This window comes from Polypterus senegalus, chromosome 1 (assembly GCF_016835505.1).
Source record: "Polypterus senegalus isolate Bchr_013 chromosome 1, ASM1683550v1, whole genome shotgun sequence".
Taxonomy (NCBI): Eukaryota; Metazoa; Chordata; class Cladistia; order Polypteriformes; family Polypteridae; genus Polypterus; species Polypterus senegalus.
The window spans coordinates 58984862-58997779 of NC_053154.1; the positions used below are offsets into that span (position 1 = coordinate 58984862).

The 12918-nt window shown below is 34.5% G+C and overlaps 1 protein-coding gene across 1 annotated transcript in view; it reads right to left on the reverse strand.

Annotated features, from left to right (window-relative positions):
- The window catches only part of LOC120526394 (doublecortin domain-containing protein 1-like), a 532299-nt gene that overhangs the window by 274677 nt on the left and 244704 nt on the right, over window positions 1-12918 (reverse strand). Inside the window, exon 9 of the mRNA XM_039749547.1 lies at window positions 4117-4287. Coding sequence (XP_039605481.1) covers window positions 4117-4287 — 171 coding nt within the window. The remainder of the gene's footprint in view (window positions 1-4116; window positions 4288-12918) is intronic.

Consider the following 12918-nt stretch of genomic DNA (forward strand, 5'->3'; position numbering starts at 1 on the left):
TGTGATTTGGATGAGAATCTAAATAACAAGCTAGTTAATTTTGCAGATGGTACAAAGCTTGGAGGATTGGCAGATAATCTAGTATCCACTGAATCGTTACCAAGGGACTTGGGCAACATACAGACTTGGGAGGATTTGTAACAGATTAAATTGAATGTAAGTAAATATAAAGTATTATACATAGGAAGTAAAAATGTTAGATATGAATACACAATGGGAAGTCTGCAAATTGAATGTACACCTTAGGAGAAGGATTTAGAAGTTGTAATTGACTTGTTACTATCAATTTTAAAGCAGTGTTCAGAAGCCATTTGGAAAGCTGACAGAATGTTAGGTTATATGGCACAATATGTAGAATACAAGTCCAAGGAGGTTCTGCTCTAGCTTTGTAAAGCACTGGCGAGGCCTCATCTGGAGTACTTATGCAGTTTTGGTCTCCAGGCTACAAAAAGGACATAACAGCACTAGAAAAAGTCCAGAGAAGAGTGACTAGGCTCATTCCATGGCTACAGGGGATGAGTTATCAAGAAAGATTAAAAGAGTTGAGCTTTTTCAGTTTAATCAGAAGGAGATTAAGATGTGATATGATTGAAGTGTTTAAAATTATGAAGGGAATTAGTACTGTGGATTGAGACTGTTTCTTTAAACTGAGTTCAACAGGAACATGAGGGACACAGTTGGAAACTGGTTAAGGGAAAAGATTGCAGTTTCTCTTCACACAGAGAACCATAAACACATGGAATATGTTGCCAAGTAATGAGGTAGACAGTAGGACTTTAGGGACTTTCAAAACTTGACGTGATGTTATTTTAGAGGAATTAAATGGAATGGACTGGAGCTGGCTGGGCAGAATGGCCTGTTCTCATCTGAATCTTTCTAATGTTCTAAAGTAATGAAGAGCCTGTCCTCTGTAATTAAGATTTTCTACCACTAGTAATGTGACACATAAGATTACATTGCTTTTCAAATTTAACTTAAGCTGTCTGACACAAATAAAAACCTAAACTTGAGGTCTGATGTCATAACATATTAATTGCTAGGATGATGTACAGCAGTTAGTTTGGTATGGTGTGGAACTAACTGTAGAAAATTTCACAGTATTTTGCACAATGTGGACAAAAGACAACTATTTCTTTTTTCTTTTTATCTTAAACAATTGACAAGTTTGTTTATTTCATGTACCAGTGTATACGAATAGTATTAATAGAGTTAATGCAGATTGTCACTAAGATCGCATTTGCAAAAAAATAGAGAATTAATCTTTTTAAGTGAAAACATTTGACTATAAATAATTAATATAACTGTATGTGTATGTTACAGGATATGCTGCTATAAATAAAAGGTGCTTTAATATTTTAATTTGTTAAATTAAGGGTCTTTGCTTCATTACTGGCTTACACTTCTATTCTTCTTCCACTTTTTGCATGAACAATACCTCTGTAGTTAAAAGAATTAAAAAGTACGTAATTGGAATTTGAAATATATTATCAAAGGAAGAATAACATTGTTCTCTCACAGTTTCAATTTGTGTTTGACATCTACCTGTCATGAATTTGTATTGTGCCTTTTCTGAAGTCATTTGTTTGCATTTTTGGAATTATACATGGTGGTCAGATTTAATTATGCAGATCCAGATCTTCTGAATGACTTTGATCTACGCGGGGACGATTCCAGTTTGGCGCGAAGACAATTCTTCATGTTGTCAGTTTGCACACTTCTCAATGGTCTGGGATTTTTCGGTTGATTTTCTATGTAACAAACTTAATAAGTTATAGCGTAATGAAAATTGCATAATTAGAACTGGTCCACCCTATACTTTGTCTATTCTTTAATATTTGCTTATTTTAAAGTTAATGCAGTAATGCTGCCTCAATGGCATTTTGTTTCCTCATTTTTGGTTCTTCCCTGCTGTTTTGTGGCCACTTTTCATGACTGGAGCCTGAGGACAGGTGATACCATTTAGACAAACTAGGCGGACATTAGGGTTGCAAAATTTAGTGCGCAGGAGCTCTTTTTTAAACAATACAAACTCTGACTTATAAATACTCAGAATTAATACAAATGAACAATTATATTGTTTTATATTATTTTTACATGCATTACATTAATGCCTGGGAACCTGGTCTTCCAAATTTCATGATGCACCATACTCAGCTTCTATATATTTAGTTATTTTCTAAGGTGAAGGTTTGCAGTTTTAGTTTTGTTTTCATGTGCACTCACTCTCCAGAAACTGGAGGAAAGGAGTGTAGGGGAAGAAATTACAACATAGATAATAATCCAACAATACCATGAAAAACAATAATAATAATAATAATAATAATAACCCTCAAACTGGCTTAGCATAGAAGATGTAGTCATGACAAAATAAAATTAAGCAATCTCAAGAGAAAGGCATTATATAAATAAAATGTTTTATTATTTTTATTATTATTATTATTATTAAACGCAACAGGACTGTTGGTCTTGAATGCATTGCTAAAGGCTGATTTAATTCAAACTATATTCATTTCTTAAATGGGCTTAAATTAAAACATACATTAAGACTTGGCAAATATCATTCTGCATTGTTCACCACCATCTCTTAAGATTCACTCTTGGCACACTTAAAAAAGGTCTCCAGTGTGCGTCTATCATTGGAAAAGTCCAAAAGATGTGATGAACAAAATTGCTGGATCCCTAAGCAGGCATTTATGCGCCATGATTATAGAGAGGGTTGTACAGGATAAACCCATAAAGAGCTGTGTGCAGCTTCAAGACACTACTGAGCTCAAGTATAGAAACGTTGGAATAATATTTGTATTATTAAAGGAATACTCCCCTGTGGTGGGCTGGCGCCCTGCCTGGGGTTTGTTTCCTGCCTTATGCCCTGTGTTGGCTGGGATTGGCTCCATCAGACCCCCATGACCCTGTAGTTAGGATACAGCGGGTTTGATAATGGATGGAGGAATACTCCCCTATGTTACTTATCCCATGTAATTTACAGCTATGACTGAAAAATTTTTAATCACATGCTTTGTGAAGAAAAGACATAACAAACTTTCTGACAGAATGGGACACAATAGTGACCAACTCTGGACAATGGCAAGCAATGTGAAAATTGTTCAAGGGAAAAAAAAAATCTTATATTATTTGTGTCGTTGCTTAATCCATACAGTATGTCAGCTATCAGTTACCCATTTCTCTCCCTTATTTGATGGACAAGAGTCCTGCCTTTAATTCAAAAAGTCTTTCCCATGATGTTTTAGTTATCTGTTTATGATTAGGGTGGTTTATTCCCGGGGGCAACTATTAACAAAATTTAATCAGAACATGTGGCATATTTTACGCATTTTGAGCATAAGATACTGATGACTGATGTATCGATTATGTGACATTGAGTAACAACTAATTTTTTTTCCCATGGACATTTTTCATATCGTTTGCATTTGTAGAGTGTCAGTCACTATTTGGTTCTGTTCTATCTGAAATTTTGTTTTGCCTTTTCTCTACCAAAATATAAGACAAAAAATTTTTCTTGGCCACCACTACAAACCATGTGGAGTAAATAGCATTGTTTTTTTAAATGTTGAGGTTGGGTATTTGGAACTTCTAATATACAATTTTAAATTCTATAAATTCATCTTGTTGTTTTTGTCTTTGCTTTATTGGATAACTGCAGCTGGTCTTGTATTTGTGAAGATCTACAAATAGTGTCACATCTAATGATGCCATAATAAGCTCCAGGTTTACGTAACCAAATAATGAAATAAACTGGATCTAATAACAGATGGTTTTGCTAAACTTTTTATACATTCCATATATAATATTTTAAACGAGACTGAATAAAATATGCTGTGACTTATTCTATCAAAGAAGGAAAATAATGAATAATATTTTTTTTATTTTAAATACCTTTTTCTGAAATGAAAATGCATTGTGTACCACACACAAGGAAAATCAAGGCATACTGTCTAAAGAAATTGGAGAGCCCTATTTTGAAACAAAAGACAAAGAAAACAGAGAGACAGAGAAATCTTACCTATGAACTTGTTTTAATACCCTGTAAAACTGTAGAAAATATTGTTGCTTTTCAAGTCCTTGATGACAGTCTGACAAGATAAGAGTGCCACTCACTTTTAGCTGCAGGCCTTGTGGAACACCGCCGCTCGTTGAGAGCTGTTTAATGTGCTGATACACATAGCCAGCGCACTGCTGCTCCTCAGCCTGTAATTGTGGGGTAAGTTTGAAGAGCTGACCCTTGTGCTTCTTGATAGCAGCTTGCAATTCATCAATCAAGTTGTCCACCTGAAGGGGTTAAAATTACAAGGGGTACTTACAGAAAGATAATTACTGCTGTCACACCTATTAGTCTTTTACAGAACAAAACAAGTAAGGACCTTCAAGAAGCTTGTTGATAATGAATTATTGCTCAAGCCACATCTAAAAAAAGTTCAAGGAGAGATAATTGTTGTTTAACCATTGCCTTAAGCTTTAGTTCACACGACTGACTGCGTTTCCAGTTAAAAAAAAAAAAAAAAGAAAAGAAAATTTCATTTCAGCTGAATATGCTGTTGTCTGTTTCTACACACTATCAAGTATTACAAGTGCTATTGTGTCTTTTGAAAGAAAAATTATGGGGACATAAACAGTGTGCAAAACAAAAACTATTAAATTATAATATATCTCGAAGAATGATTATGAGCGTTAGAAATACAACTTGAGCATTAGTGTACCTTGCAGGAATTATTTCTTTTTGTGTGCAGCCTAAATTCAAGGTTTGTGAGATTATATTGTCTATATCCTTTAGCAATAGTCAAGTATTACAGAATGCTCTAATCTGCAATAATAAAAGTACAGCCCATCTATAGCTATAAAACTGTATGTGCCTGACTGTCCTTCATATTTTTTCACAATCTTTATATTGAAAAGTTTGTTCTTTGGCCCGCACTTCTTACTAACATGCTATCTATTTCACAACTATCTACATTTAACTATGTTTTAAAGAAAATTTCAGTACTTTCAGATTTTAACTTATTTGTTCCACATTGTGGCATATATTCATCTACCTCAGCAACTTGTGTTCTTAAGTGTGTTGTGCTCTTAAAGAAAAAAAAAACTGCCTATAAGCCAGCGACTTACAACTATGGGACACAAGGAGAAATGTACAGTTAAAAACTTTGGAACTTCCATCTCAAAATGGATAAGGTTTATATTTTAGAATACATGCCTTCCACTTTTTTCTATGTATATCACAGCAATGCAGATTTAGAGGTAATTTATTTTTAATCCCAGACTTTGGCACCATCTTTCTACTGAAGTAAACAACGTTCAGTGATTGTGTAAATCGGAAGCGTTGCAATTAAAATATCAAAGTACAACACATGTTTTTTGCTGTTTAGTATGACATTGCCTTTCAGCAAAAATGGTTTGAAAATATGTATAACTAGGATATGAAATTAAAATGAAAAAAAAAAAAAACACATGTCTTTAGAGTTTGTTAGGCAAACTGGAGAACCTGAAGAAACCCTAACATTAACACTGGACAACACTCTACAAAGTCCATGTCGTTACTTAGAGGCTTGAGGAGTCAGCAGTAAGTAATGTCCTGCTGCTGCAGCTAACATTTTCCATGAACAGGTTTACACTAACAAAAGCAGTCCATTTGTTCCTTCTAAATTCAAGGAGATCATCCAGTTTTAGAAAATGAAAAAATATCCCCAGACTCTATGATTAATGTTGGTTGGAAAATCATTACCATCAATCACACGCATGCCAGCTTTGCTTTACAAAACATACTCACTGGTAGATACATTTATGGTTTCAAGCAGCAGAACCTGCAGTATGTGACACTCTACAGCACAAGCACTCATCTTTGGTAGGCATTATTTTACATTTTCCACTATGTACATCACCGAGTGCCAGTTGTTCTAAGCAACAAATAGCTTCAAATTATACATTTTCCACTCTTGATTCTTCCTAATTCTGTCACTTTCTTGTTTCTCTTGTGTTTAATCTGTTGGAGTTCATCACAGGTATATTCTGGATGATACAGATAAGGTTCAGCGACAACGTTAAACATTTCACCATCTTCATATTCAGACATTCAGTATTGATAGTATAAAGTAAACGTTTGTTTGTCTAAATGCTTAGACAAAGTAAAATTCATTAGAAAATGTTTTGTCTGAATAGTTGACTGTCAACCAAATATGACTGCATTTGTGTTATCAAAAAACAACCTACAGTAAGAGCTACGCAAGCTAACCATGGGGGTGATGGGTTAACATACTGAAACAGGGAACAATGTAAATAAGACAGCTGGACAGTCTCACAAAAATAAATTACATCTTTGTGAAAACAACATGGATGCAGACATTCTAATATATGTACAATATCAAAACATTAAATCACCACTTGGCGGAATGCCCGACTTTGAAGTGGACATACAGTACATACTACAGTAACTTTTAAGGCTTTTGTTTAAAATTTTCTCTGGTGCCCTATAGAATGCCATCAAATGCAGCCTTTTTTTAATTTATAAACAATGGTTCCTTTAAGAACTCAAGTTTCAATGGGAAATTAATGTATGCCACAATTTTGAAAATATCAGTTTTCTCTAATCAAGAGATAACTGGAATTACATTCTGAATTTCAGTGCAGAAATTTTATCCATCCTTATCATCCATCATTTGTAAATCATCTTAATGCAGCTTTTGGGTCACAGGAGACTTATCCTAAGTCCCAGTTGATAATAAGGCATATTCACATACACATCGACAATTATTTACACAGGATTGTCCATCCATCGATTATTAAACCATCTCAATCTTGTTCAGGTTCATCAGGGCCCCAGACACTTTTATTGTTGCATGGGTCACAATGCTAAAAAAGCCTTAGTTGGGTGAAAGTCAGTTACAGGAAACAATCACATATGTACACCCACACAATCTAATGCAGAGTCAATTGAGAATCACTGTTGTGACACTTGAGAGTTTCTCAGCACGTAATTCCTGAACAGTTCCAAAAAAAAGAGAAGGAAATCCTGTCAAAAGATCTCAACTAGTGACGCAGAGGACCATGTAGAATCTTTAAAAAATACTAGGGGGCTCTGCCCCCTGCTTGGTTCGTTCACCAACCCCCTGGTGGGCGCTATGTGCTAGTCATTTCACACTTCACGGCTTTGCCACTCGTGTATGGGGAAGCGGATGTACAATTTAAATAGATTGTTATTTTCACAGGAATTTTTATATATACATAATAGAGTTATCTATTTTACATTACAGTGAGTAATTAACTATAGTAAAAAAACAGTAAAATGTAATAAATTGAAAGAAAATTATGTTTCATGTTGCGTTATCATTGCATTATACTTTTCGTTCTGTTTGCCTTTGAAATTAACACACAAATACTTTTTAAACTTACACTTTTACTGTAAAACTTCAGTAAAAACAATATTTAGAATTAACTTTTCATCAATATCGCATTGAATTTTGATTCCATGTTTGGACTTACATTGTGACAACGCAACATGTAATTGCCTGTGAGTGAATATTGTTTCTTTCTATCTAATAAATAAACCAACTTTTTCAGATGTTTGTCCCTGTGATTTGTTAATTGTCATAGGAAAAGCTATTCTAACAGGAAACTGTAAACATTTTAATACGAATGGCATATCAAGATCTCCTTTGGTGTCTAATGTTATCCGCGGAAGATGTACTAATTACCTTTCTTGTCGTCTGTTAAAATTTTACATGTCAGAATTGTTCAACTAATTTTGAATACAACTATGATGGGCTCACTCATAAATAAATTATTCAGTAACATTACGATACATCCCTCTTTCAACAGTAATTCGGCTGGTAGAAGACCGGATGGTGTTAACAGTTGTAGATATTCTACGGGATATTGTAAGCTGATGTTTTTATCTTATGCACCATCACCACCAACTGTTTCAGCATAGTCTATTGATATGCATTTAACCATTTTTTTAAGTTAATTTATTTGACTTCATCATTTCTCAGTGGTAGGATTGCCCATGAATTAATTTCTTCTGTTGATAACCCTTCGGGATGAAATTCTTCAATAAGATTTGGACATAATAAGTCTTATTTTATCGGGAACTTAAAGTGAGTAAAACGTATAAATTTATAAGAGCTTAAAGCGCAGGAACTGTGTCGGACAAAAGTATTCACATGAATGAGAGTTGAGAGAACCATGGGTGTGGGCTGTTAACCGGAAATGGTTGAGAGGAGGGCGGGACTTGAAAAAATCTCTTGGCAATAGTCTCGTCTTGTGATTTTCTTTTATAATAGAGAGAAAAGATTTATTCTTAACATAAACACTATGAAATAACCTGAAGCTCCCAGGAGCGCAAAAAGGCAATCCAAGGCACAATAAGCACTCACCAACTCCCTAGTGCATTCAAATGAACCGCCAGGAGCTATGGGCAACCATCACCTTTATAGGAATTAGACCAATCCACCTCTTGGAGGACCACCCACAAAATATATTGAACATAACAAAAGATACATAGATACACAGAAACAAAACAAAAAATTATATTCAAATAAACAAAATATTCAACATTTAACAAGACAGACATTAAACAAGAATTTGAACCCCATCTAGACAATGAACCCAGGAGGAAACATAACACGTCACCAGTCAATCTACTGTAACTTGCATGTCTTTTGGATGTAGAAGGAAAGCCAGAGTACCTGGAGAAAAAACCTACACAAATTATCGGAAGAATGAACTGTGCAAATATTAGGCAGACACTGCCTGATTTCGGATTCAAGCCCAAATCTCTGGAGCTATGAGGCAGCAACACTACCCAAGCACCTCCCAGTGGGCCACCATGATTGGTTTGAATTCTTTTTCTGTATTACCAGCTATCATTTTTGTTCTTGCTATATTTACGTTTACAATAGACTTGCTGAAAATGGAAACACTGTACTATCCCTCCCTTGAGTCGTACTTATTAAACAGAAGACCGATTGAGAGAACTTTTACTAATTACATGAGTCCCTCAAGAGAATGTCTAAATTCTGTATACAGTAAACCCTCGTTTATCGCAGTTAATCCGTTCCAGACTCTACCGCAATAAATGATTTTCCGCGAAGTAGGATTCTTTATTTATAAATCAACTATTTTTGCAGTTAGAGCATAGAAAACCTGTTTACGGCCTTCTAAATATGTTTTTAACATTATTAGAGCCCTCTAGACATGAAATAACACCCTTTAGTCAAAAGTTTAAACTGTTCTCCATGACAAGACTGAGATGACAGTTCAACCTCACAATTAAAAGAATGCAAACATATCTTCTTCTTCAAAGGAGTGCGCATCAGGAGCAGAGAATGTCAGGGAGAGAAAGAGAATCAATACGTGCTGTTCAGGCTTTCAAGTATGCGAAGCACCGCGTGGGAAACATATCGTATATCATTGAGGATTGCGTAGCTTCTCAGCCATCTGCCAATAGCGTCACTTGTATGAAATCAACTGGGGAAACCAACTGAAGAAAAATGTACCATAAATTAACAGACCCATTGTCCAAAGAAATCCGCAAACCAGTGAAAAATCTGTGATATATATTTAGATATGCCTACATTTAAAATCCGCGATGGAGTGAAGCCACGAAAGTCGAAGCGCAATATAGCGAGGGATCACTGCAATGTTAAAGTCAAAGATTAAGCATGTAATCAAGTGAATGTAGGTTAATTTTCATCAACTCGTTGTACTGTTTATTGTTGCTGTCCAACAGCTTGCAGTAAAGTGTCAAATGCATGGATATTTATTCTCATTCAAGATGTTTGCCAGGAAAGGTAATCTTTGTAAGATTATAAATACTCTAAAACTTTTCAAAATTAAACACAAAGAAAAACAAAAATAGGCAGCAGTTTACAAAAATGTTTACATTTAATTTGTATAGCTGGCACAAAGGTTAATAAAATGTACCAAAAATGTGTATTGGTTTCTTTTAAATTGAATGCTTTTTGTATCACTTGAGAACAACTAAAACAAAGAAGACAAATCATGTCAATGTAAATGAAAGTGCTGGCTAAGAATAACCTGATGAGTACTTATCCAAAACCTTCAAAATGTGGACTGATTAGGATAATTTTTCATGTTTTAAAAAGCAGAGTCAGAGAGTATTTTGAATCTACAGAAGAGGCCTTTCAGTTGAGTGTAAACTAATGAACAATTTCGACTCAGTAATGAAATAATACCAGGCCTGTGCCATTTACTGCCAAGGCACCCTATTGTCCAGTGCTTGGTTCTGACAGAACAGAATTTGGCCCACCCCAACCCTGAAATGAGTTAAGCAGGTTTGAGTACAAATGTCTTGATCTGTTCTAAATATGACCACATATTTACTTCAAGGGTCTTATAAATAAGAAGACACAGTAAGTATATTCCTAAATCAGAAATTTGAAGTGCCAAGATAGTTGTAACTTGTCATCTCTCCTGTGCTTGGTCCATTCATTCTAAAATAAGTGTATCTCCTATAATTTACAGTCTAATAATGCAGGAGATCAACAGGACAGGAGAAAGATAAAGAGAGACAGAGAGATAGAGGAGGCCTTTTGTTCTTTAAGAGGACCCTAACTCTAACAGCATCTGCCAAAGTATTGTAACCTTTACTTTTTTAATCCCTAAAACAATTGTGAACTGTGTGATAAACCCACTGTTTTTTTATATATGCATTTTATTCTCATAGTACTTATGATACATAATAGCAGGACGTAACTGCAGAATGCGTGCAGTGCAGGTCAGCATACAGCTTCCTAAAACTGACATAAGCTTAGCAGTAAAGTCTCAAATCTATATCTATATCCTTGACTACCTCAGTAATAGACAAATATATAGTTTTTCGTCAGAAATACTGAATGTCCATCTGTTCATCCTTACATTTAAAAACAAAAACAGTGAAGCAGATTAACATTTGAATGCTACATGCTTGGTAGTATTTCAGGAATACATGCTGGCTGGCAAAAACGTGTTGTCAGTGAAATAGCATTTTAAACATGTAGCCACTGGATAAGGAATTCAATTAATTTAGCTATTACAGAGGTAAAAATAAATTGTTTACAGCTTGAATTTTCCAACCAGCCTTCTGCTTGTACACTAAATACATCTGGAACTAAACAAATTGAAAAAAACAATCAAAGGGGGCAAAAGAGAGATAGTAAAAATTAATTCAAGGAACGAAAAGATGTGTCTGGGCATCATAAATACATAAAGTCCATATGTGATTATATAAGATCAAGGAAAAGAAAAAGGACAAATAAGGATGTAATGATTTGCTAGCAGAAATATGGAAATAGGGACCATGCAAAAATAATATTCAGAGAGCCAAGCACAAAACAAACACAAAGGTCAAAGGCACTAGACAATTTCATGAACATGTAAAAAAACTGAGGTTGCTTGGGAATGTTTGTGGGTAATCAGTCAGTGAGATTGAGCTATTACTATTAAATTTAAGAACAGGGTCAGAGATCATTCCCTGAATCCTTCTTTCATGTGTTGAATTTTGCTTCCAAACATCTGATTGCCTGGAACTGATAATCAAGCTTAAATAGCTTATATTTTAGAGCATTTTTTATTTAGATGGTGATAAATGTACAGTGTTCTTTTTGATGAAAATATTAAGGAGACTAACTACTGCTAAATATTTATACTATATTTTTGTTTAGTAATAAATATGACTCATGAATGAAGATGTTACCAACCTAATGAAAACAACCAGTGGTTTAGTCAACCAAGTCACATTTTCTCAGATGTTATAATTCAAAGTATCCTAGGCATAACATTCCACTTTAACAGTAAGCTGAGAGACGGTGCATAACTGTTTATAACTATTGTATATTCAGAAAAATGCTGGTGAGACAAAAAAGAAATTTTGAAATGTGACACACAGAGAAGAAACTATATTTAGCTATTGTCGCATTGTACATGGAAGACAACTTCAGGGCTCGTCAGCTGGTAACTACACTCCAAGCCAGAGGGTGGCACTGCTGCTTGATGCCTTTTCTTTTTCTCCCTCTGTGGAACGGATGATTGACAGACAACCCACCAATGACGTCACATCTGCCATCTGGCCTCCCGAACCTGTCCCTTTCACCTCACCCATCCTGAAAACTGGCTCTGCCACCATCTTGGAGTTAGTCCAAAAGAGACTCTCGTCTAAGCAAGACATCTCTGCTAATACTGTGTCCTTTTCAGCAAACCTCAACTCTCAATTATACGGAGTTCACCTAGGTGCCACAATCCTTTATGATTTGTTGTCTCATTTACTCACATTATATAATTTGCTTATCTTAGTAATAATGAATAAATGAATGAAGTCTATAAATATGCTTCTAAAAAGGATTTTTTGATAGAATGAATTGAAAAAATAATAATTGTAATGTTAAGTTAAACAGATAGGAGCTAATATACAAGAAAAAGTAAAATTTTTCATAAATATTTTATAGGTTGAAAACTGTATATTTCAAAGAATTGCATATGCTTTGCCTGATGCTGTTTCTTCATTAATTCACATCTCAACAAGCCCCATAATAGTGGTGCTACTACTACTACTACCATATATATATTACCCTTAATAATAATACTAAAAATAACAACAACAACAAAAATACAATCAATTCCATGTTTAGTGCATTCTTAAATATGCAAGATTAAATATAGTATCCATTTGGTGGACAATGAGATATAGAATATGGTAAAAGTTGAACATAAGAATTGAATGCTTCACAATGCTTTTTAAAAGCATTATTTTCTACGGTCTTTTTAAAAAATACGCAAAAGCTGCATATATCCCTCATTTTTTTTACAATTATAAATCAAAGATAAAAAATAATGCTGACATATTTTGCAACATAGTTAGGACACTCAGCTAAGAAGTAATGGTACAATGGAAATTTAACATAACACATTCAC